A 26836-nucleotide genomic window follows, 5' to 3' on the forward strand; every position below is an offset into this window, starting at 1 on the left:
GAAGCAGAATGGTGAGCTTGTCGCTAGGTGTGAATATGCGAATATAATGATTGCTAGAAATTATAGGAAAAGGTTTGGTATTTTTAGATGTCTGTGGGAGAGGGGAACTATAACAGAAGATTGTATTTGAGGTTGGAGAGATTGTTGTTCTTGTAGCGGAAGGGAAAACGTGCATTTAGAAGAGAAACGGTAGCTTGTTATTTGTAACAGTGTTATCAGTTCACCCTCCAATGTCATTGTGAACTGGGTTTAAATCTGAAAACACAACTGAGGAGGAGAACCTCAAAAGAACCAGCATCAAATGTCTTGAGCGTAGGGAAAATGTGAGAAGATGGGGCTTGTATGGCTCAACTAGGACTAATGATGATGTCGTGGGTAGTGATTCAGGACATAAGTCCAGTGGCACTGGGTTATCTGGTTACAAATGCTAGAAGTATTGGAAATAAGGGAGAGGGGTTTGCATAGTTAGTTGTATCCGAGATTTCGAACATAAGTGATATCGGGCTGACAGAGAATGAATCGAAGAGAATAAAACATTAAGAGTTTAATTTAATATTTCCGAAGAAGGAGGAAAAGAGCACTTTTAATGGTAGCAGATGAACTGTGTTCTATTACAAAATATAGGTTTGGTGAGTAACTGCCAAGGAAGGAGAACAACTAGATGCAGAGTCATATTAGAGTTGTTCTCGTATACCTCTTGCTCCCTCGCTATTAAGTCTTCTCTCATTTCATTCTCTACACTTCAACTTCTGATTTCACACTGAAGATGCAGCAGTCACTAATCTCTCACTTTCATCCATTTACAGCATTTTACCATAATCATTCTTCGTTCTACTTTACACATATCGAAAAAACTCGCAAGGATTTTCCTTAGCCTAATTTGTTAAATATATGCAATAAATCAAAATAGTTATTATAGGGAAGTGTCATAATCTTCTGCTTCGTTAGAACCTTGGGAATACCATGTTATGAACAACTCGGTAGGAAGGAGACGAACCGCTGCTTAATTCAGGACGTTTTTCAAGGCAGCTTTGTTGGACTACATAGCAGTAGCAAGAGAATAAATCAGAGGCAAAAAAAGTGACGGGTGTAGTAATGGAGGAGAAAAATGAAACATTGAAAGCTATTAAAATTTCCTACCCGCGTCGATTATTTGTTGGACTGTTTATGTGTAAGGAATTGATTTAGCCTCACCTTGACTACTGTGTACAGATCTAGGAAATACTGAATCAGGAGTGAATATGGATGAATAAGTGAAAATTTTCAATGAAAAATATCAGTTATTTATTACGACAATTAGGGAAGATAGAACACCCAAAATGGAAATGTTGTTTGAATATCACCTAAGTATAATTTAATAAGGCTACACAACTGGAATATCGTCACATGAGTTTTCTGGGAATGTGCAAAAACATTCAACAGTTCCCTTGACTAGACTGTTCATTGAAAATCGTTAACCAGCAATTCGAGATAGCTTCAGCATAAAGTGGAAATGTCCTTAACATTCAGCAATCAAACTACTGAGTTTCTTTTAGAGGGTAATAACGGCCAAACTGTTGCAGAGTCATTTAGGAATAGAATACAAGATAGTGGTTGGAATCTCTTACGGCTGATACATTCAAAGTTGTGAGACCAGTGAATGGAGTAATGGAGGCGAATAATTAAGATCGTATCAAGACTTTGGAATACTAAGTTTGATTAAGAGAGTATAATCGAAGAGTCTGCCATGCAGAGAAAATATAATTGAGACCTATTATCGGGTGCGTGGGCTAGCAGAAAGAGCTGGAAGCTGTTATTGAGAAAACGAGAGAGAAGTCGTTCAGTTGCATGGTGGGTGGGTGGTTCAATAATTTGTCCAGGAAGATTTAATTCACACGAAAAATGCAAGGAAATAAGTAATGATATTTATTTAAAACCATATGCACTCATGTTCATAGAAACCTCATCACCGTACATAAATAGTTTTTAGTTAAATGGTCATATTTCATTGGTTTATCATTAGGTATTTTGCATCATCAATCATTCCGATGGGTTTCTGTGTAATGTAATAGTTGCTGTTATTGCATCAGAATTTATGCTATAAATAGACAGCAACAGCTAATTTTCTTGCTGAGATCGCTATGCCTAGCTACGTGCAGTTAATACCTCGCAGAAAAAGCTTGATTCAAGCTTTAAATATAGAAGACCATTCCACCCGTGAAGTAGCTAAAAGGATGTCCCGTAGTCAATCTCCTGTGGTACAACTGCTGTCGAAAGTGAAAGAAACTGGATCTGCTGAAAGGAAGAACGTCACCGTCTACACATTGCCAAGATCAACTTCTAAAGCGGCACTGCCTCAAAAATCACCATGCGTCGTACGGAGAACTGAAATGGGATTGGGAAGAACAAACGGAAGTTGTGGCAAGCTCAGTAACTATCATATGACTCATCAACAGGGAATGATAGCTAGGTTCCCTAAAACGAAGCCCTTGTTAACCAAAAAAATGAAGTTGACTCAGTTAAATTGGTGCAAAGAGGATGCCAAATGGAACTACTAAAATCAGTGGAGAAGAGTCATTTTTTCTTAAGAGAAAACGTTTAACCTGCAGGACGCTGACGGTTCGAAGACAATCAGGATAAATTCAACCCTGACTATCTGGTTTCAACAGTCAAATTGTCAGCCAGTCGGATGATCTGGGACTGCATGTCGTATCATGGTGTTGGTCGCTTGCATTTCACGAAAGGTTCAGTTAATGCACACGTGTAGCAGAAAACGTTTGAAGAATTGCTGCCTACTACCAGAGACCACATTACCGTAACTACGAACTGCATCTTTCAGAATGACTCTTCCCCTTGTCATAGGACACAAAAAGTGCAAATAATGCTATTATAACCGTGAAATGTACATACAAATTGAGTTTAGTACTTTAAAAAGCTTTAGTTTTTGCTACAGATTAATAAGTGGCTCAATGACACACGATTCAACGACTACCGTGGCCAGGAAGCAGCTGAGATCTCAAACCCATTGAGAAATTGTGGTACCAAATGGAGACTAAAATACACAAGAAGCCATTATAATGGTATGAAACCATGTACTGACAGTTGCATCCATCAGGTAATTTTGTCAATGCCCCACCAATGCTAAGCTGTAATAAATGCAAGAGGAGGACCCCACGTAGTAGTAAACAGCAAAAAGTGTATTTTTATCTTGGAATGTTAGTAAAAACTGTTTAGATGAACTACACGGTTTTTCCAGTCAAAATATCACTGTTCACTCCAATTTGAAATATTTGTCCTAATTATGTTCTCAAGAGCCAAATATTAATCAAAAATAAAAATGTAATATTACCTTCATTATTTGTGACAAATGTCACAAATAATGAAGGGATAAGAGATAATTGTGTTCTTATCCCTTTTCAAATAGGCATTCAAATTTTAATCGCAAAAAAAAAAAAAGAAAAAAAAATGTTACAGCAGGGGATGCGGTTTCTATGAAGTTGGGTATTTCAGACTGAATGGTACAAGTCATGTTCAGTGTTGATGGGATGTGATATTCAGGCTGAAATATATGGCTTTAAATTTCCTTGTGTTTTTAGTGTGAATTAAGAAACCTCTTAGGGCACAAGTATCTCTTAAAGAACATACTTAATTTAGTCAATCAGTGAATACGCTAGTGAGAAAATTTACGCTAATGTACGATGGATGTTTGTAACGGAAGGACCTTCTGACATAAGTCCAGTGATTTCAGTAGAGCGCACGCGCGCGCACACACACACGCCTTTAACTCTCCCCGTCACTAAGAATGGATTAGGTAATCTTGGAAAATATGGAAAGTTTTTTGCAGTAAACAGACAACACGTACTCACATACGTCTTCAGGCTAGGGATACACACGCATCACAGCTTATTTCTAAGCTGCATTCGATCTGTTGCTGACTTATGTAACAGTAAAATCAGACACAGTTCGAACACAATAGGTAAAAATGAGTGACCTCAATTACATACTTCCAGTATATCTGTTATATAGGGTGTCCCAAAATTCACGCAAGATTTAAATTTAGCGCCATTTGTGCGGTAAAGTGTTGCCAACGAGAAAAAAAAAAGACAGCGTGACAGCTGACAGTTCAGGGTTATTAAAAATGAAGCGCTACACGAAAGAAAAACGCATTTTCATTGTTGAGCAATATTTTAAAAATAATGAAGGTTTGGCAGCTACAGTTCGCAATTTTCGTACAAAATATGGTCGGAATAGTGATTTAACTTCAACTGTGAAAAGATTAATTAAAAAATTAAAGGAAACTGGATCAATTAGTGATCTTATACACTCTGGCCGTCCTTCAACAAGTCGTTCAACAGAAAGCATCGAAGCAGTTCGTGAGAGTGTTGCTGAGAGTCCAGGAACATCAATTCGGCATCATGGTCTTGAATTGGGCATTTCGAGAAGCTCTCTACGGTATTCTCACGAAAGATTTGCATTTTTATGCTTACAAAGTTCAATTGACTCAAGAACGGAAGCCTACTGACCACACACAGCGAAGAGAGTTCGTTGAATGGATTATGGAACAACAAGTGGATGCTTATTTTTCTAACAAAATCATCTTCAGCGATGAGGCTCATTTTCATCTTGATGGCTTCGTTAATCGACAAACTTGTCGCATTTGGGGTTCAGAAAATCCACGAGTGATTGTTGAGAAAGAAATGCATCCACAACGTGTCACTGTTTGGTGCGGATTTTGGGCTGGAGCCATCATCGGTCCATTCTTCTTCGAAAATGCGGCTGGTAAGGCAATAACAGTTAATGGTGCTCGCTATCGCGACATGATAATCCAGTATTTTGTGTCTAAATTGCAAGATATGGATGTGGACGACATGTTGTTTCAACAAGACGGTGCCACATGCCATACATCCCGAGAAACAATTCAGTTACTGCAGAGTCATTTCCTGGTCGTGTAATTTCCCGTTTTGGTGATCAGAATTGGCCGCCCAGATCATGTGACTTAACGCCGTTGGACATTTTTCTTTGGGGTTTTTTGAAGTTTAAGGTTTATGCCAACAAACCCACGACCACCCACGCCTTGAAGGTGGAAATTGAGCGCTCTATCAACGAAATTCAGCCACATTTATGCAAAAGGGTCATGGAAAATTTCGACAAAAGAGTGCGTATGTGCCAGCAAAGCCGTGGAGGCCATTTACCCGATATGCTATTCCATGCATAACCCTATACTGTATACTTTATGAATCAATAAGAAATTGCAATTTTTAATTAAAAACCTGTGTTTTCTATCAAAATTACTTCTTGCGTGAATTTTGAGACACCCTACACAAGCATACCGTTTCGAATAACTGAGCTGCTCGTTTCACTGTTTGAAAAATTCATCGAAAAACAAGAATTACTAGGCAAAAAAAATCCCTTCCCCACCCCCCTTTCACCAGTCATTAATTTAATCTTTCTCTTAATAAATAACAAGGGCGCTAGTTTTTAAGTAGTTTATGAGATCTTATTTTCTTAATATTCTATACTTCTGAGAGGTATTACTGCTTTGCGGTAATACATTTCATAACTGAACTGCATTATCATAGCACAGTATTTTTCTTTTATACGCTGTATTTAAACTTTTAGGAAATTTTAACTTTGTTATGGTTAAGTGTGTATCATAAATGAAATGCACATTGGTAAACAGCTGTCGTGATGTGCACAGTATCAAAATTTTATTAGAACATTACAACCAATAACTTGTGCAAATACAAAAAATTACAACAAAAAAATGCAATTATCCAATTCTTAAAATTATTTATCCAACGACACACTATGTGGATATGTGTCCAATTTTCTCCGAATATAATTTAAAAATGTGAACTTTGTCGTCTGTTCAGTAATCCTGCACGTCTAAAACAATATTTGTTTTCTTTGCAAATATTCAGATATCGGGGACAAAATGATAGAAGTCATCGGACTTGAAAACTGTATGCACGTGGGCCAAGTCAAGGCTGGTCTCAGAGCGTCGGGTCGACGTTTAGCCCAATGTTCTTCCGTTGTTATTAGGTAAGTAACTACTAAGATTAGCTCAAGTAACTTAAACCGGTCGTTATTAATTATCGCTATATTAGCATTTTGTAGAGAATGCTAATGTGACTAAGTTCACGTATCCAAAGATGGATACCTGGGCTCAACAGATAATGGTAGTAAGACCTGCACTGATTTATAGCAGTGAGACCTGGTAGATGACCAAGAGAATGGAAGTAGCTGAATTGAGAATGCTGAGACTTGCAAGCTGTGTAACAAGATTGGACAAGATCAAAAACTTACTGATGAGGGCAACAATTAAGGTAACCCAAGTATCTGGAAAGATTGGGAAATCAAGGCCGAGGTGGTTTGGTCATGTTATGCGGCGAGATAAAAGAGCTATGTGGGAAGGAGAGTGCTGGAGATGAAGGGGAGACCTAAACAACGATGTTGGCCAGCTTGAGAGTGGACAGCGAACTGAATGGAGGAGGTTTATCTGCTGCAGCGACCCTACTTGAGAAGGAATGAAGCTAAAGAAGCATTTTGTAGAAAATTCTCAGACAAGCGACACTTATAGAAAGGGAATTAGCAACTAAAGAGATTATTATTAATTGAACATTGCAGAGATATACGATCATCAATGATGGTGTATCTTCATATTTGTACTTATATTTTGAAAGGATCCATGATAAATGCTTCGAGTAAACAGACGTTACAAAACACGACAGGAAATTACGAATATGAATTCAAGAGCCAAATAATATCAGCAGAATGTAGTTTTGCAGTTACACGATTTAGCATTGATTATATTTTTCCTAACATCTTTTGCTTTACTTAACTGAAATCTATAAGTTACTAAATTATTTTTAAGCCATTACTGGCTGGTTTTAAAATAGTTAATATTAATATCAGTGATTTTTAACTGTTTTAATTGGATTATTTTTTATTTTATTTATTTTGCCGATTTCAGTATGTGTTGCTTTAATATAATATTTAAATACTAGTTGTTAGAAAATTAATTTCTTCAATAAGAATACTGAAAAAGTATGAAACAAACATTACTCTGAGTATTTTTTTTTAATTTCTTCAAAAAGCGCATCTACTAGATGAGAAGAATTCCAAATTACAAAACTCGGGATAATTAAACTTCAGTAATGTGTTTCAACACTTTCCAATATTTTTGAAGGGAATGCCCCCTCGGAAATTTTTAAGCTACTTCGGTTGGCTCAAAAAATTTCTGTCTGTGTTTGGTCTCTAGAGCACGGTTTCCAGACTATGAAAAAGAAATTAATAAAAATACGAAAAAAAGAAAACAAGTTAATGTACAATAGGCTTACAACCTTTCGTAATTAATCACATAAAAAACTGATAAGTAGTAACCAACCAGTAAAAAAAAAAAACTTTCATTAGTGTGCAATTTATATACTTTTTTTTTAACTTTGATAATCAGAAACCGAGAATTTGCATAAGTTCTCTTAACTCTAAACATATCAAATGTTTGCCGGTTTATTTTAGTTGGATTACTTTTAACTGAGCTTTGCAAATGACGTATTACTTGATAAAGCTGGTTAGTAGTGTTCTTAGCAATGAACTTACTATTCCTTTAAAAATATCACATCCCTGTAGACCATACATTCGAAACCCTACTTCATTGTATGTTATATATTAGAACGTGAACCATTATCATCACTGAAATTAACAATTCAGTACGTTTATCTTTCCTGTACAGAATCACCAAACTACACCTGTCTCTTAATCCCTGCCCCACACATAAAAAAAACCATTGTCATTAGTGTCACACCGGTAAAGTAACACAAGTTCTTTAAACCTTCCAACAACCACCCTATCGAAGAGCCCTCTCCATCACTTGTATCACATGCTTAAGGAATCATCTCCAACTAGTAAGTATACTTCGTGCAGAATCTATCTGGATTAATATAAATAGTCATCTACACTTACAGCCTCGGAGCTTGCAGATGATTCCATCGACTTAAATCCTTATAATTAGGGGGTAAGATACTCTTTACTATAATGATGCAGAATTAAATCTGCCATACTGCTACAACATTTGTAGAACCTAAAATAGTCTCCAGAATTCCTTAGAATGATAAATGCTATTTGTATTTATCATTCTAAGCGTTCCATATTCCAAGAATTTGGGACGCTCCTCATGAGACCATCACCCAAAAAATCAAGATTTCCTTACTTAACCCGTAGAGGGTGCCGCGAATTAGGAAGGTAGGATTATGGCATTTCGCAATGTATTGTTTTCCTGCTGCGTGCATACGAGTGAAAATATCTTATGCGAATTACATCGCGGGCGGTCACACACACACAGCTTATCATACCGTGCCTTAAATGTGCTTCTTACTTTCTCCGCGCTCACATTCTTGAATGCATTTCAATCATCTATCACTCTCCACACACACACACACACACACACACACACACACACACACACACACACACACACACACACACACACACAAAAAAATCTGACCCTTTGATCATATCCTCCTTATACCGTTTCCAGGGAAGGCCTCTTGTTCTCCCCTATCTCCGCTCATTCTGTGAGAAATCGCATCGACATTTATAATCCGTTACCAACTTATGTGTCATTTATTGCCCTCCTCCTATCCACTTCAGAAATCTGCATTCCCTATTTGGCTTCATACTAAACATTCCAGAGACCAGAAACCGCCTTAGTCAATCGTCTCTAGATCCTGTTCAATATCTCTTCATCCTTTTGAAAATCAGGTGACCAAATCTGTGCATAATCCATATGTAGTCTGATCAAAGCTTGATACAATGAAATTATAACTTTCTTACTTCACTGAATGTCAGCGTCCACATCACTGCCATAATCCGTCGTATTGCCCTTAATTTTTAGCTAAATATCTCCAAAATTTTATGTCTCTCTCTCTCTCCACCCTGGCATTCCAGATTCCTTATCTCTTCAACCAGTCTTAAGCTTTGCATTCCCAATTTTTGCCTCCCGAATTTTAAAACTTACTTTGCACCATTAAAAACAGTTAATAACACTCACTTACTCATTCACGAAGTCCACTGAAGTCCTCTTTTAAAGCCACATCATTTGATCTATTTCTCACGCTTATTCTCAACTTTGCATTGAAAATTATATGTTAATGATACTTTTCCAGTATCATTAACATATAATTTAAATAGCAACGACACCCCACTAGTCACTTTCCTCTTCTGGGCTCTCGCTCCCCATACACAACCTGCTGATACCTACCAGACAGCCAATCCTCCAATTCAATGCACTAATCTACTATTCAAACCTTTCCGTTACGATTACAATTTAATTATCATCTTGTCATAAGTAAATTGCTAAAACACAAACTTCCTTTAGCAAACCCATTCCTTAAATAAAAGACAACGCTGCTGCTGGAAACGGGATTCTGAATCTTGGTCCTCACTACACATTAACTGAAACTCCAGGAAACAGATTGGCCTAGATTTTTTGACGTCATGATCAGAAACGAACAGGTGCATTCAAACCGATCTCGCAGCTGTCATTGCTTGATGCTGCTGAGAAGATATTGCTAAGAATTTAATTAAAGTTAATTATCTCTAACTGTTTTTCATTCATTAAAACATCAAGTTTTTGGAAAATGTTTATTATCAGAATATTCGTTCTGTTTTGAATGATGCAATATAATACTTGGGTTTACCCTGTTGGTTTTATATTTTGCTATTCAGGGCTTTTAGTTCTGCTGAAGCAAAGTAATATTCTGATTTTTTTGTTACCTAGAACACGGAAACGATTTCCAATGCAGATAGACGGAGAACCCTGGATGCAGCCACCATGCACAGTAAGAAATTTATTGCGTATATTAATGTTACCTAACTTATTCGATTACTTACTGCAAACAATGAGTTTAAGCTTATCCATTTTATAACAGACGCTTCATGCTGTTTTATGTATTTACTGCTTTAACACTTGCATGTGCTTCTACTCTTTAAAGAAATGGGACCAACTTTGCATTTAAATATGTTTATGTGTATTTGAGAACAATGCAGAAAGAAACGCGAAGGTTACCGATGAACGTTCGGGTTAATCGAAACAACTAAGTTAGAAATCATAAATATTTGTCTCTCTCATTGTTTGCTCATGCAGTGCGTTTCTTTTAACAGATACACATCAGTCAAAAAAACCAGATGCCAATGTTAATGGCACCTGCAGCCACCAGAAAATCAAAGTTCCCGTTCTTTTTCTTTAAGAAGTCGTAGATGGAAGGATGTGCCAACTCATGGTAATTTCGCTTCCTTCAATTTTAATTATTGCTCTAAAATTTGTTTGTTGTCAAAACTTTCAATTTTAAGTTCCAAGAGAACTTAAAATTGAATCACCTTTTGTGTGTTAATTTTCTTAGTAATATTAAGGAAACTCATTTCTATATATGAAAATTTCATTTTATGATTTCTCTTGTATATCACAAGCAAGCAGCGGACAAGGGTTAAAAAAAGTATGAAATCTTGCGAAAGATTCCATAGCGCACGATCTCAGTATATAATTATCCAAACATAGCCTATTTATGCAGTGATGTTAATTGATTAATCAAATTGTAATTGATAATGAATTTACGAAAATCATTACCTTATGAAGATTTCTTATGCTGATGAACAGGTATATTATTATGCGCGAAATATTTGACACTGTAGACGATTTTCTATGCCTTGTATTTAAGCAAAATACAACCAATGTTTCATTTAAATGGTCATTTCAGTCAATAGACAATGATTGATTTTTACCACATTCTTATCGGATAGTAATCTCTTTCTAGTCATCTTTTGGCTTGCTGTTATAACACCGTATTTCCAACTTATAACAGTTTCAGCAAATATCGTTCTTCCCTCACTTAGAAAAAAAAAAAAATAGATGACACAGAACAACGTAACGTTTCCTCTAAAATCCAACGTCAAATTATAGATTTACTCATTACCAAATATTTCTAGCACTGTTTATACCGCTATGAACAGAAGTTGTTAGGTCTGGGAGAGAGGCGCCGTTTCTTATAAATAACGACCACTTGCAATTGGAATATAGGAGTTCACTGATATAACTCATCTTTCATAAATTAACTGAATAACGCAATTCATTTTTATAATTAAACACGCGATTGCTAGAAGATAAAGATTTTCAAAGCGAAAGCAATAGTTCCTCCTCTAGTTGCATTTCTAATATAATTAAATGAGTATTGAGGCTTAATATTGCTCTCCAAGTGATCGAGTATTCTATGAAACGGGATGAAAATTTAGAAAATGTTTATGCATCTATGTTACACGAAGCAGGACGGCTCGTTTAGCAAAAGAAGTTCAACATAACGTTTCCTCTAAAGTCCACTTCCTACTCTGTATTAAGTTCTCAAAAAAGAAATATAAATATTGAATGATCACCTAACGTCAGATTACGGATCCACTCATTCGCCAATATCTCTAGGACGGAATAGAAATCGTTCCCTTAACTCGAGTTCGTGTTTGCCTCTTCACAATGTTGAGATCAGTGGTTCTTAACCTTTTTGAAGGCACGGAACACTTTTGATTATAAGAAAAATTTGGGGAACACCAAAAGAATAAGGTCATAAAGCTAACAATAAAAATATGCATGGAGTTGCCTTTTATAAAAATGGAACTTATTTTAATGCGATACTTGAGCTTGTCGGCTTTTGCAGATTTCAGCAATATCAGGTCTAAGTCTTATACGCTTTTTAGTTTTTATATGGGTTAATATTGAGAAACTGAGCTCACAAATATTATTTTGAAAACTGTGACACAATTTTCAGTGCCGTTGTGGAGAGAACTGGGTATTCGGCTTGGACAAAAAATCAAAATTCCTCAAGAGTTATTTCAGAGAATTTCATTTTTAGAGTACGATCCGTTGACAAGGTAACTAATTGTTCTTCTTGTAACGAAAATTTACAACTCAATGTATTAACTGTGCCAAATGGACTTCGTATCCAGTCATAACTGTGTATGTAAGGAAGAAAAGTAACTTGAAATACAGTATTTACTTCCAATATTGTTAAATTTTTACACATTAAAAATAGTACCTATAAACGATACTCTGTTGGTTTAGAAGTCAATGCACACAGCAGTTTTGGCCTGTTAGGATCAGAGTAGCCAATTACAACCAGAACTGTGTCATGCGACATCTTTCACCGGCGGAACACCTTGTAACCAGTTCGCAGAACACAAGTGTTCCGGGGAACACCGGTTAAGAACCACTGGTTTAGATACTTGTTTAGAGTTAGACGGACACACTATATGCTTATATTATCGTATCTGCCAACCGCATTAACTCCCAAATCAGTTCAACTGTTTTTATGCGAATAAAACTTATCTCCTTCTGAGACTGATTAAACATAAATTTTACTTGAACAGAAGCGATGAAATTTCATTCGTTCAATCTCATGCATAGAATTTGAAAGGACGAGTATAAAAATCTATACCAATCCTTTCAAAGTTGTCGATGTGAAATAACATCGGCTGTACTATTTAGAAATCTATAAAAGAGAAACCTTTCCCTCCTCTCTCTCTCACATACACAAATTCAGTTTAATATTTAACTAATGATGCTTTAAGTGGCATTTTTATTATAAATATTCTATAGTTGATTATAAGCTGTTAAAGGTTTCCGAAATGCTGAAACAATGACGTAAACTACTCGGATAACTTTGACCTGTTAGTAACAATCACTTAACTTACAAATGTTTTTAGCCTATGAGGAGTTTTCTTAGGAAATTAAATAGAAGATCCGTTTATCATTACAGCTAAAGCAACCAAAGGATCATGCGAGTTTGATTTTTATAGTAGTAGTAGCGCATACTGCAAGCTAAGATAGACAAACTCGTAAATCGTTCATTTAAAAGTCATATATCGAATCTTTATTTCTCATCAAAATAAAGCAATATTTTGGTTGTTTTAGTTTAGTAATAAACTAAAAATAGTGCATTTGATTTCCTCTAAATATCTAATACAGTTTTATGTGATATAAGACGTAATACGCCTTTGTCATCTTATCGTGTCCTAAACTTATATTTGAGATAACTGCAACAGTAACGTTTTTGTTTTCATTTTCAGGATCATCAGAATCCTCCTTTGTTGGAGTTCATTGCCTTGAAAGTCTCAGCAGTGCTGTTTGTTCGACCAAGACTGTTCTGCTGTTTCTGTTTACATTTTTTAGCTCTTCATCAATGGCCACTTTTTCTGCTGAGGAGTCTTCAGATATGATCAATATTCCGGAGGCGTACGTCGTATTTTTGCATAAATTGGTCTCGCAAGACTTTGCCCTTTTTCCAACAAGCCTTCCCTCATTATTCACTAGCTCTCTTTTATCCCTCTTCTGGAACAGACAGACCATAAATGTACAGATTAATAGATGTAGACATTTCTCCTCGACACTTCGGTACTTGATATATTTTGGTGCGTCACTTCTGCCTGGCAAAACATTTTTACAAAAATGAAATTCAAGAAGTATTCTTGTATATGACAAAAAAAGCTTGAGTGGACTGTGATGTAGCCCAATATATACCTTTTAGGAATTTAGCTTTTTATTTTTACGCCAGCTGTTGTTTATACTTAGTCGGGTTTGACTAGATGTAGATATTAGTTAAGTGGGGCTGAATTGTTACATTTCTACATTAGTTAGATCATTTAGGCTGTTGCAATGGAAGTTAATTCGTTGATAAAGTGTATATTTGTGTATTTATAGTTTCAGTGAAGAAGCAGAATCTTTTTTGTTTTCATTATCTGTCTGCAGTACTGGATACTGTAGCGTGGTTATGGGCAGTAGTCTGATTACGGAAGTTTAAAAGTTTCCGTGTATTAAATATCAGCGTTAGGAAACCTCATTTAATTTAGATCATAATCCCCCCCCCCTTTCTATGAATAAATATCACGTAGATCAGAGTTTATTTGTCATAATTGGCGGGTTTTGAAAAATCTGGTAACTCCAACTACCTAATCTAAGAGCCTAAAACTTCCGGCTTTACGTTTAAGTTGCTGTTAGATATGGAAGACCAATACTTTTATAGCACGTGAAAAGTATTTTGATTAGATAGGTCATTCGAATTTCATAAAGTTTCAGAAAATGACACTCGAAATTGATTTATAATGAACCAATATTGGGTTGGAAAGCAAGTAGGAACTACGATAACAGTGTGCAACCCTCGAAAATATCAATGGCAGAAACATCGTTTGAAATACATACGGCTATATGTATTTGAAATACATACATACCGCTTGAAATAAATACATCGTTTGAAATACAGCTTCATATGTGCTGTTACTCTGCACCGCTGAATGCTGTACGGACTGACAGGAAAAAAAAAGCCCGTCTGTAGTATAATTATTCATTAGTACACATAAAAGAAAGTTTGAAAGAACGACCAGAATAGTGACAACACCGTTCATTTTATTAGTATGGAAATGTCTCTCTCTAGAAAATCATGTATCTTGTAGTGTATGTACTTAGCATCTTAATAGAAGACACGCAAACTGGTAAACGAATTAAGTGTTCATCGCACTACATTATCCGAAGTAACGAGATGTTTCATCCTGTTTAGCGTAGTTATTATGGCCTTGAGACTAACACGAAATTTTACAAGAATTTGACACCTATCAGCTATGAAACATTAATCGGAGTTGCAACCACGCATTTCGTGCATCACGTTATCAACAAGTATTCTTACCTCAGGAAACCCTGTCAGTGACAAATAGAAACCGAAACTGATTGCGTTAAAAAGGTTCTATGGAGCATACGATCACAAGGAACCGTATCCCTGGAGATAGCAAAACGTGCGAATATCATGTGTATGAATAATACAAGTGAATTGTACCAAAACTAGATTTTACATAATAAAAGCAAGAATCGCCATTAAAGTATAGGTTCAGATAATTGGCATAATTTAAGAGATATTTTTATACCACTTCGTAATTTTTATAGCAATCCACCTATGAAAAGGTTAAACCTGCAGCATATTAGTGTCTAGATGACCAGAAACTGCTCAGATATGGATTTCAGATTAATCTTATGTTCTTAATTCTAATTTCTGGATCGTTTAAGAATTTTTTTGTGATAAGCATGCAGTGTCATTTTCCGACTGCTAAGATAACTGTTATTGTTGCACTAAGAAATGAGCGAAAGTTCTTTTGACCAATGGTCAATCACTGTTTTGAACAACAATAATATGCTTTTTTCAGTTTCTCAGAATTATTTGAAAATGGAGTAGCCGCAGTATTATAGCAAACCTTTTAACCGAATAAGATAGTGTATCTTTCTACTTCGGCAGTTTAAATGTCATGAAAATGCTCGTATCGACTGGCACTAAAGAAATCTAGACATTTCCAGGTTACAGTATGTAAACAAAAAAAAGACAAACAAACACTGATTTCACGTGATAACTATTGAAAAACTCCATTTCTATATTGCTAAAAATTTCCTATTTCTTAGTTATATATTTCTTTTTTTAATTTAATGAAACAGTTGTAATTACTAACATTGAGTTATAGCGTTGTTTTTGCATTTGCGTGTATAATATTTAATTTTAAGAGAGAAGTGGGCATTGTAAATATATATATTAAAACTTGAGTTCTGTGTGTTCATGCGCGACTTTTGATTGTTGTCTTCCCATTAATGTGAAATGTTGCTCTTGTCATTTCCAGAATGGCTGGCCCATCATAGCTAAGAGAAAATATTGATTATGGTTTGGATCATTTAATTGTAATAGAAGTCAGAAGAGCTAGATGTATATGTGCCTATAACTTTAATCCTTCATTGTACATTGTTAATGTAAAGTTTTATTATTATGCTTTTTTTTCATGTTTTGTGATTTTTGAAATTTGTGTATATTAGTATGTGATTCAATTTACGAAAAGGGGGAGTAGTGGACGTAACATTATACTGTTCGCAGGATTTTTAGCGAGCAACAGTGCTGAACATTTTCAACAAATTGCCTTACCATCTATTTGCTATTATCAACTGTGGCTGTAATCAGTGGAGCCTTATTTGCATTCTCAGTTTCGAGATAGCAAAATCTCCCTTTGCCAATATAGCTAGGCCTTTGCGAATGTTTTATAATCAATTTCGTTAAGATGTGCCATCTTTACAGATTTCATTCCCGTACCTTCCGGTTCTACTGCAACTTCGAGTTGATAATCAGGCTGTGTTTGGTGCTGTTGACCGACTGTTTCCAAAACATTCCAGTATAGTAAAAAGTAGAGTTTTGAATCGACTATCTAAATCGTTGTATTCTGTATCAGAACCTTCTCGGCATAACTTTGCAGAAAATATAACTATTTATTCCCAGTATTAAAAATAATTTAATCGTGTACGTGTACATTAATAAATATAAACAAGACTCAAATATCATGTTAACTGTAGTATGGAAGTGGACATGCAAGTTTTTTACTTAAGCAAAAGAAAGTCTGCGTGAGAGACTTGCTACCAGTAGTAGAGCTATATCTGTTTTTGCAAACATTTTATCAGTTGTATAATCATAATACCGGCGAAGTCGGGATTGTAATTTTACTCTGTAACGAAATCAGATTGCTTTTAGAATATCTTGTTTACATTCGTATTGCTATAATCGCCAATCATCATAAAGTTACGTATGAACTGAGAAATTAAAAGAATCGTGCTATTCAAGTTCTCTATGTAAGCATACACATGTCTAAATGTATTTTTAATGTAAAGCTACAGACAAAAATGAATGACGCATGTACTGTAAGTATAATCTATCTAGATAAATCGTTTAACTATACGTGCTAAATAATTAAATTACTATCCTAACATGAGGCTTAAGCATTTTCAAAGATTAGTAGTTGCGTAATATGTGAATACGTGCACGAAATAAAGACCTTTAAATATCTTTGCAAGTAAAGTATTAGTGTCCTTAAAAATATTCACCAATCCATCTTCCTTTTCGTAATAATAAGGCGGCTAATTCTATCTCTCTTCAGACTGCTATGTCTGTATGGGATGGCCAGCAGGTTTAGCTATTTTGAAAGGGCCCCCTCCCCCTTCAAAATAGCGGGGACAGACAAACAAAATCATTCTACCTCCTTATGTGTCTACGAAGTTAAAAAGCACTTCTGAGAGTTCTGCTCTATCCTATACGTCAATCCCTTAAGTTTGGTATAGCTGTCAAATTTTCTTTAATCACATAAATTTCTATTTCGAAATGTTAACAAAAACTCAAACATTTAGTATATTGTACTGTTGTTACATACTTAGTTCGATAATATGTCCGTATAGACACTCGCATTAAATCTTTCGCCGTTAAAAAGAATTTTTTATTGAATGAAAACACTTTTGAAATCGAACCCTGCTTTCCCAGACAAAATATATATTTTTAAAAAGCATTCTTCAATACGCTATCTGAAAATGTATTTACGTATAAAAGTTTGTATTCTTGCATTAAGAGTATAGGAACAGTCAATATGTGTGATCAGTAGATAATTACTAGTGAATGTTGTCCTGTTTTCGGGAAGAATTATAGAGCTCTTTGTACATCACATTACAATTGAATTCGTTACAGAGTAAAACCGATGCTGATGCAATTAATATGGTGTTGGCAGTGATAATCGTTCAATCCACGAAATACACTTGCTGCTTTTAAGTGACTAAATATCAAGATGAAAAGCCAAACGGCTCTTTTTTTTTTGGCGAAGTTAATTAAATTAAGGGGATAAAAATCCCTTATTATTTTACAGCCAGTATGCGAAGCTCTAAGATCGAAAACTACGATCTAAGAGTTTCATGCCGACGAACTATCGGCGAATCCAAGCGTAACTGGTAGTACCAAGGCAACTCGAAGCAAAGGTGGAGCAAGCTCCCTCACTATCCTTGATATTTTCTCATAATGTAAAAACACACAGCTCCTAGGAGATGTAATATTGCTTTACATTATGAGGAGAGGTCACTACCCAGACCGGTTTCAACCTTTTTTTCAGGTCTCATCAGTGAGTAGCTGGACCTGGATACTGGCTGTAAAATAATAAGGGATTTTTATCCCCTTAATTTGACTAAATATCAGTTGATCATTAGAATCAGGTAAACTGCTGCATTTCATTATTCTATTCATATCTGCATAATCCTTCTGGTAGCTGGCTCGATCGCCGTCATAGGGAATGATCAATCAATACGCAGAAATAGCTTACATTTAATTTCACAGCGTTGGTTGTGATCCCCCCCCCCTTAATTTTTAGGAATAACCGTGTGTAATGAAAATGTACTTCGTTCTGTGCGCTTATATGTCACATGTATCTCTTGTCAGTGCCTTGTAAACATGTCACTTAAAATACACTTCTAGGTCCACATTTAAGGGTAAACTTTTATACAGAATTTGCAGCCATGTAGTATGTACGCGTACGTTTATTAAGACGCAAACAAATGCGTTAGCATTTCTGTTAGGTTTTATTTTTGTTTTCCTTATGTTTTCAACAAGAAATATTTTATTCTTTAATAGTTCTAGAAGTTTTTTTTTTTCTTTTACTTAGACTAGTTGCCACTCCCTCTCTGATTCGATCCGCCTGATCTTAATCTTTTCCGCATAATGGATGACGATCACTTTCTGTCCGGATCGCGGGTAAAGTTTGTATTACCACGTGCGATTTTATCACAATCCATTTGCGTGTTGCCTCAGGTAAATGACTTCAAAATTTGCCAGTTCCAAGTTATCAAATACGCGTTTAGTTTGCACAGATTATTTCCTTTAAACGCGTCTTTCCTGAGATAGACGAAGCTTTATCCTTACGGACCATTACACGGGCGACCGTCACGCAATAGGTTAAAACACAATTGCACTGCGTAATTTCTCCTTTCCGGTTTATCAAGCATGAAAGCACACCGATTAGACGTAAACAAGGTTTCTGTTTTGTTTTTGTTTTTGTTGTTGTTGTTGATCTTTCTCAGCGGTAAATCATATAACGGTGTTTATTCTTTACTCATCTTTTCATACGTGTTTAACCATTGATTAAGCTGATATTTTACCGCGCCAGCTTCTTAGAAGCCTGATCAAGAAATATTTTTAGTATTCTGCACGTTGTATAATTTTGCTTAGAGAAATAATGAGAATTTGGAGTAATTTATCCGAACGCTACGAAATCATAAATCAGACATGCATAATACATTACAATACATTCTTATATAGCGTGCTACATTCAGCAGTTCGAATATTTGATACTGAACAAGTGCATTAATTTTATCTTTTCGTTTCTTAATATATACTTTTATATATAAAATTCCGCATGAAGCGTCTTATTTTCCTTGCTGCAAAGACGCGGATTATCACAAATCTCTAATAACCCTTGTGCGAATTTTGAAAACGTGCACAGTTTGCGAAACTACTCCAACTAAAAATTTATACCTCATAATATTTTAATATATAATTCAGTCGTTCGGTATCTATTTTTGAAAGATACTAAGTGAGAAGCTACCAAATTTACTAAACCTAATCTTCCTACCTCTTTACTTCCAACACTTGGAAGTTTTACTACTTTTAATATAAAATAAGACGTAGTTTATAAAACAGAACAATTTCTAATGCATTTCACTGTTAAAGCAGGCTCCGTATATTATAAACATATAAAAAGAAAGCTTTAATTTCATGAAACATTTCCGAGTGGCCAAATCATCACCAACTAATGAACACAGTGTAAATGATAATAATAACCATTCAAGAAGCGAATGAAACGTAATGTGCTGGTAACTACATCGTCAATATGTTCACTTCCTGAGCGGAAATCCTTTACAGACTTCGTCGTTTACCTTAAACTCAAAAAGGTCTGTGCTTATAATTCTTCCTAATATGTACTGTATATACCATATTTACCACACATTATCCTGTATTTAGCCTTTGCATGCGCAATTCCTGACCATGTACAGTATAATTTCGGGGCATATGGTGGATGTTATTTTACCATTAACCTGTCTTGTCACTTTCTGTATCTCGGTTATTTACCTTTTCTCCTCTGTCTTGATTGTTAGTGGTAATTTCCTGCACGCATATCCGGGCCCGCTAATATCAACTAAGGGCTTTTTGATCATGATGTGTAGAAGGCGTGTTTTATCCCAGGTTGTCAGTATTGTATTTATTACAGATCACCATTATATCATCTTATATTTCATTAAATAGAAATTTAAATAACGCAACGGACTCTTGTCTCAATTGTCTGTAAATTGGCACACAGTAGCATCAATATAAAACGAACAATTATGTCTACTAGAAACTACTGCACAGTGATCACATGGATTGCCCTCCGAGTATAGCGTATAAATAATTAATAAAATATATTAGCTGTATAAATTTAATAATAACTTACAATTATTTCTTCAAGATCTATTTTACTAATTATATGTTTATCCAAAATAAATTTTAGGTAATTTTATTCAGGTGGTTACTGAATAAATACTGAAAATGACTTAAGTATTTTAATACTTAATGTTTACTTTTGTTAATTTAATGCTAAGGTGAATGTAGAGAAACAGCTTTCTTATTAGATAAGTGATAGCAAGAATACCGCAAGACAAATTTAATGACTAGTAAGACTTATTGGCTTGCAATAAAAATGTGCTCACGTACAGTGAACGTATACATTCCCCTTCTGAATATCATAATGCAATAAAAGCATTTAATATATTGACATGAACAATACTTACGTGTCGGTATTATCCGCTAATACTTTAGCGTAATCTAATACAGCAGTTATGTTTTTACTTTATTTTAAAAGAAATCACTCCACAGAATTTCTTTCATGAATACAGCATCTCTACTCATAAAACACTGAAATTAAATAAACAGTTTTCACGTTAAGATTATTAGTCGATAGAATTTCTGGGCAAGACCAGTTATCCTCGACATTTTACGGGAAATAATCTTATTGTATATAACTATATCCAATATATACTACTATATTGGAGGGACACAAACATTTTTAGAGCATTCAAGAATCATGTGCAATGAAGCGATTAAAATGTTACTAGCGAAGTGATATGCAGACACTTCCTGGAGGATTCCCCTCCCCTCCTCTCTCACTCCCTCAGACGCACATAGCATTGTGGAGGATTCTTATGGCTGAGTTTTGGCCCTATCGGATATATTGCGAACATAGCAAAGTGGAACAATGGAGAAATGCATGTCGTCCCGAGCGTCATATCAAAGCCAAGTAAAGAGGGGATCTTGAATATTATATGACATTACAACATATTAACTACTTTGGAGTAGCACACTAATTCCAATATAATTGCAATGCCGAATTTGAAAAAAACATTGAAGATAATCTGCGGTGCATTGTTATTTTTTCTTGTAGTTAACACGAAACAAAAGGCGCATGATAGTAAAATGTAATATCGTTTTTATTACAGTAAAATTCATATGCATGCAATAAATGGCCAATCGATTTCGTATATACCAAAATCTCAAAAAATAAAATAAAATGTGATTGCTCTGAGAGAAAAATAAAATGTGCTTTGTCATTCTGTCACAGTAAATAACATCCTTTTTTTTTGTCTGAAACAGGTAATCGACACCTGATCATTGAATGCCACAGCAATAGACTTATCAATTATCCACCTCTCAATAGTCTGCCCTGAAATGACAGATGCTTTTAGTGATTGTAAATACATTGAACTGGAAGATAATATTTCATAATCGGCCATTTCAGAAGTGAAATAGTTGATACTGAATTGCAATATTTCGCTATCAACATCCATTCTTGTAACGCATTATCATTAAAGTCTCTTTTGTAATTTGTTAACATTTTACTCAATATGACCGATGTGCCTTCAGTACCGTTTTTAGAGTTGCAACATTTTTCCTTCTGTAGGAAAGATCTAGATTCGAATTCGTCCAGGATGCGAGGAACCTTAAAGGGTTTTCAAATAAATGGTAAGTTAGCCGATCTTGTTTCAAGATCAGCAAGATTTTCCTTTCGGAAACTACTCTTTTATTCCTATGCAGAGGCATTTCACATGCTTCAGCTGTAAATCTAACACAACCATTTGTAGACATCTACTGAAATTTTCAATGGCCGCATTTGATGTTTTTCTAGTAATGCTCTCCCTGTAGTTATAATTCTTGATGTAGTTGACTGCATTTCGATATGAAATAACTTCGATTTTTAAAGCGTTTAGGTTTGAGATAAATTCCGAAAACACAGGAGAAGCCAAGTAAAAAAAAAACAAAACTCACTAAATACACGAACGTTTGTTACATCCTGACCGATAGCACACTTGGACCGCACCACAGGCGCGATTACATATGACCCACACATGAATTATGGTGCATTAGTGCCGAGTATGGGCAGGATAAGCAGTATATAGAATAGTAAAACAATTATTTAAATTAAGGGGATATTAAATCCCACATAGTTTTAAAACCGAATAAGAAACTCAAAGATTGGAATCGGAGAGTTTCTTGCCGAATATAGTAAACTATAAAGTATCGGCGACACTGGCTAACGCTAGTGTCGCCGATAGCCAATGCAAGTGATCATAGTACAATACCAGGGCAGCTCGTTGCAAAGGTGGGGAAGTTCAGATCGCTATTCTTAGGTATTTTCCATAATGTAAAAACACATTTCCTAGGAAATGTGTTCTGTTATTTCATTATGGAGGGAGGTCACTACCTAGACCAGTTTCAGCCTTTTTTGAGGCTTCATCAGTGAGTAGCTAGACCTAATACCAAAGTGTATAGCGAAAAGAACTTATGTACTCTGCGAACGAGTTTTCCAAACAGGTGCAACCGTTAAGTTACTTAAGTATAAAGAGCTAATAAGCTTCATTTCGGCAATGAAAACATTACTTAAATTATGGGGATATTAAAACCCACATAGTTTTAAAACCGAATAAGAAACTCAAGGATTGGAATCTTGCCGAATATAGTAAACTATAAAGTATCGGCGACACTAGCGTTAGCCAATGCAACTCTCTGATTCCAATCTTTGAGTTTCTTATTCGGTTTTAAAACTATGTGGGATTTAATATCCCCTTAATTTAAGTAATGTTTTCATTGCCGCAATGAAGCTTATTAGCTCTTTATACTTAAGTAAAACAATTAGATTTAATAACTATTATAATCTTTATTATAATAGCTATACCATCAGAAATAATGAAACTTAACTTTGATGGCATAGTTATATTATAGCACATGATGAGGTTAAATAAGTTCTTCACTTGGATACAGTATAGGGCCCTTCCTCTGGAGCCTATATATATATATACATACACGCACACACACTGTTGACATAAGTATTTGGACACCTAGTTGTAAGAAAAATTACGTTTCTAGTACGGAGTGAGACCACCTATGGCCTAAATGATAGCAATTACCCTTCGGGCCTGCTGCTTTCAACAGTATCAGAACTTGGTACTGATGACGCTGCTGTGGTGTGGAGCGAATTAGCGTTCTAAGATGTTCGCCTGAAGGATGTTCAACAGGGTTGAGGTCTGGACTGAGCCAGCCAGTCTCGGAAACAACACATTTCCACAAAACAAGACTTCAACGTTGTTTTGTGGAAACCAGTTTCGGACATGGCATAACATGGAGCATTATCGTGCTGAAATATGAAAGTATCACTTCTGAAGTACTTCCACAACGTCGGAAGCATGAAGTTGTTCAGATAACCATCAGACGTAATGGTTTTGGGCACGTCCAGCAATGGACCAAGCCCCCATCAAACTTGACAGTTGGAATGATGCAGTCCTACGGAACGGTCCCCCCCCCCCGGTAATTTCCAGATCTATACACGACCATCAGAGTGAAACATCTGGAAGCGTGATTCGTCGCTCCACACCACCCTTTTCCAATCAAAAAAAAAAAAACAGTCCAACCGTCGTTTAGCGTTGAGGTGATGATGTGTGGCTTGTTCGCATTAGCTCTGCCGTGGTAACCTAAAGCTTGCAGTTCTAGTGGTGACAGATGTCTCTGCAGCATTTCTCAGGGTGACTTAAAGGTCTGCCACTGATGACATTCCGACACATTCTCGAGCATTCCGACACAGAGCTCGTCGATCTCGATCAGTGAGTGACAGTGGCCTCCCAGGGCATTTTCCCGCTGTTAAAATACCCTCAACTTTCCATTCGGTATACAGATACGGATAGCAATGACAGAAAGACCACTGATCTGACACCAAACTACTCCCACCCACTTTGGAAGTCTGTCAGTTCAGCTGAACATGGCATCTTAGCATCGAGTACAGTGCATGTCCGCCTTTTATTGCAAGACTTACGCAGACACACCCGGAATATTTGCATGTGGTAGAATCCGATATTTGTCAACATTGTGTAGCTGTGTAAAATTACGCGCGCACAAAGACGTAGGGGGAGGTGGGAAAATTTTCAGTAGTGAACAATATGTCTCAAGAACTGCTCCACAGCCTAGTCTAAAAATCGCAACGAAAAAAAATATATATATACATATTAATATGATATATACATATTGTTGTCAACTAAGATAGGGATTAATCTAATAAAGGTAACTACAGGGAAATGGAACAAATCAGGGAACAGGGAGCGGCTGAAGATACCAAGTACAGCGAATGAATTCTCAAAGAAAGTAGAGGAAGAAATGAACGAGAAAAATATACAAGAAAATGATGATGCAAGTGAAAAATGGAAGATTCTGAAGGAAAGCATAATTACTGCTACAGAATTGCATTTAGTCAAAAAAGAAGAGGAAAGAGAGAAAAGAAAGAAACCATGGATGACGGAAAATATTTTGAGGAAAATAACACAAAGAAGAAAGTTAGTTAATAGTAAAACAGAGGAGCAAAAAAAGCAGTATAAAGACTTGAGTAGGGAGATACAAAGATAGATAAGAAGGAAAAAGGAAGACTGGTTAGATGAAATAAGTAAAGATACAACAGCAAAGGCAGAAAGAAAGGACTAAGAGGTGTTTATAAAAACATTAATATGGTGACAGAAAGGAGAAAGATGTTAAGGACTGGAACAATCAAGAATGAAATTCTGATAGAAAAAGAGAAGATATTACAGAGATGGGAAGAATATGTAAGTAAACTCTATGAAGACAGGGAAAGAGGAGAAAATCAAAGGAAAGAACATAGTGGGCAGAGACTGTGAATCATGAGGGAGGAATTGAATCTAGCAATTCAAAAGATGAAAGAAGGAAAATTGCCTGGAATAGATGGTATACAGATAGAACTTATAAGGAATATAGGTGAAAAAAGGTATGGAAGTGTTATGGCAAATTATTAACGGAATTTATGAAGGATAAGAATTACCAGAGGAGTTTAGATCAATTTTTATCCCCATTCCAAAAACGACGGGAGTTTTGGACTAACAATTTTAGAACGATAAGTCTTATAACTCACACAGCAAAAATTCTGGTGCAAATAATTTTAGAGAGAGATTTAGGAATAAAATAGAAAAAGAAATGAATGAGGAACAGTTTGGATTCAGGAACTAGAGAGGCTATAACTTGTCTAAGAATTATTGGGGAGAAAACACTAAACCATGGTGGAAAGTTGTTTTGGGGATTTCTAGATTTTGAAAAGGCATTTGATACAGTGAAACATTTAAGGCTTTTTGACATTTATAGAAAATACTGATATTGACTCTTATGATTTGGAAATTTTAAGGAGATTATATTGGTCACAAATAGTGTCAGTATGTGTAAACGGAGAGGAAACAGGAGAATTCCTGTTGGAGAGAGGAGTCAGACAAGGATGCAAGTTATCACCATTATTGTTTAACTTTTATAGTGAACAAATGTTTAGAGAGGCACACTTTAGGATGTAGAAGAAGAAATAAAAATAAATGGAAGAATCAATAATAACTTAGGATATGCGGATGATGTAATGGTGATGGCAGAAAGTGAAAATGGGTTACAACAAATTATCAAAGAATTTGAAACTCTTGTAAAGAGTATGGACTAAGAATTAACACAAAAAAGACCAAGATAATGATTATGGATAGAAAAATAGGAGATAATGTAAAAATAAGATGTGGAGGAAAGATTTTAGAAGTGGAAAGATTTCAATATTTAGGTAGCTGGATCTCAGAGAAAGGAACTTCAGAGTTGGACATTAAAAATTGAATAGGGAAAGCTAAATCGGCATTTATGGAAATGAAGAGAATTTTAATAAACAAGAACACTAAAATAGGTGTTAGAATTGGAATAGTTAAAGCAACAGTTTGCAGTATTTCAAGTTATGGAAGTGAGTCATGAACATTCAGAAAGAGAGATATGGAAAAAATTAATGCATTGGAAATGTGGTGTTATAGAAAGATGGAAAAGATTAGCTATACAGGAAGAATATCAAATCAAGAAGTTTTAAGACGAGTTGGGATGGAAAGAACACTGCTAAAGAATATGCAATGAAAGACCAGATTTTCGGATATCTTCTGAGAGGTTCTTCGGGACACCTGACAAGAACTATATTACAAAGGAAAGTTGATGGGAAGTGAAGACGTGGAAGATCAACTAGAGAGTGGTTTAATGACATCGTGGAATGGACTGGTTTAAGTATGATGGAAGCGACAGAGAGAGAAATGGAGAAGGGCTGCTCATCTGCTGCAACCCTCTTGCTAGAGGATGCTACTGGACGACGACGATACATATTAAAGTTGAAGCATTAATAATTTGCCACTTTCCTGCTTAACTAAATAAAATTTCCAAATGAGCTCCATGCAAAATCGAATTGCCAGTAATGGAACTACACACCTGTAGTGGTAAGGTAACAATGCCACGACATACATTACTGATATTATTCCTTTGTTCATATATGATTTTCGAGAAGACTGGGTGGACATATTTAGTCACTTTTTACCTGACCACCGAGTGTATGTATACAGGTGAAAAATTAAAGCATC

At 35.6% G+C, this 26836-nt stretch overlaps 1 protein-coding gene and 1 long non-coding RNA gene across 8 annotated transcripts in view; one reads left to right on the plus strand and one right to left on the minus strand.

The window, feature by feature from the left end:
* Positions 1–21548, plus strand: part of Dgk (diacyl glycerol kinase 1) — a 419112-nt gene extending 397564 nt beyond the window's left edge. For 6 of the 7 annotated variants that reach the window (XM_090405486.1, XM_090405485.1, XM_090405490.1 and 3 more), the window contains 4 exons: positions 5901–6021; positions 9758–9818; positions 10141–10259; positions 13087–20158. In XM_090405486.1, the coding sequence (XP_090261612.1) occupies positions 5901–6021; positions 9758–9818; positions 10141–10236 (278 nt within the window). In that variant the 3' untranslated portion in view covers positions 10237–10259; positions 13087–20158. Of the gene's footprint in view, positions 1–5900; positions 6022–9757; positions 9819–10140; positions 10260–13086; positions 20159–21524 lie in introns of those variants that run through there. The other variant, XM_090405489.1, reaches the window with a different exon arrangement.
* LOC150098952 (uncharacterized) overlaps positions 1–26836 on the minus strand; it is a 225713-nt gene that overhangs the window by 102313 nt on the left and 96564 nt on the right. The window lies entirely within an intron of this gene.

The sequence above is a fragment of the Typopeltis vanoorti genome, chromosome 15, assembly GCF_054136105.1.
Source record: "Typopeltis vanoorti isolate ZY-2024b chromosome 15, IOZ_Tvanoo_1.0, whole genome shotgun sequence".
NCBI lineage: Eukaryota > Metazoa > Arthropoda > Arachnida > Uropygi > Thelyphonidae > Typopeltis > Typopeltis vanoorti.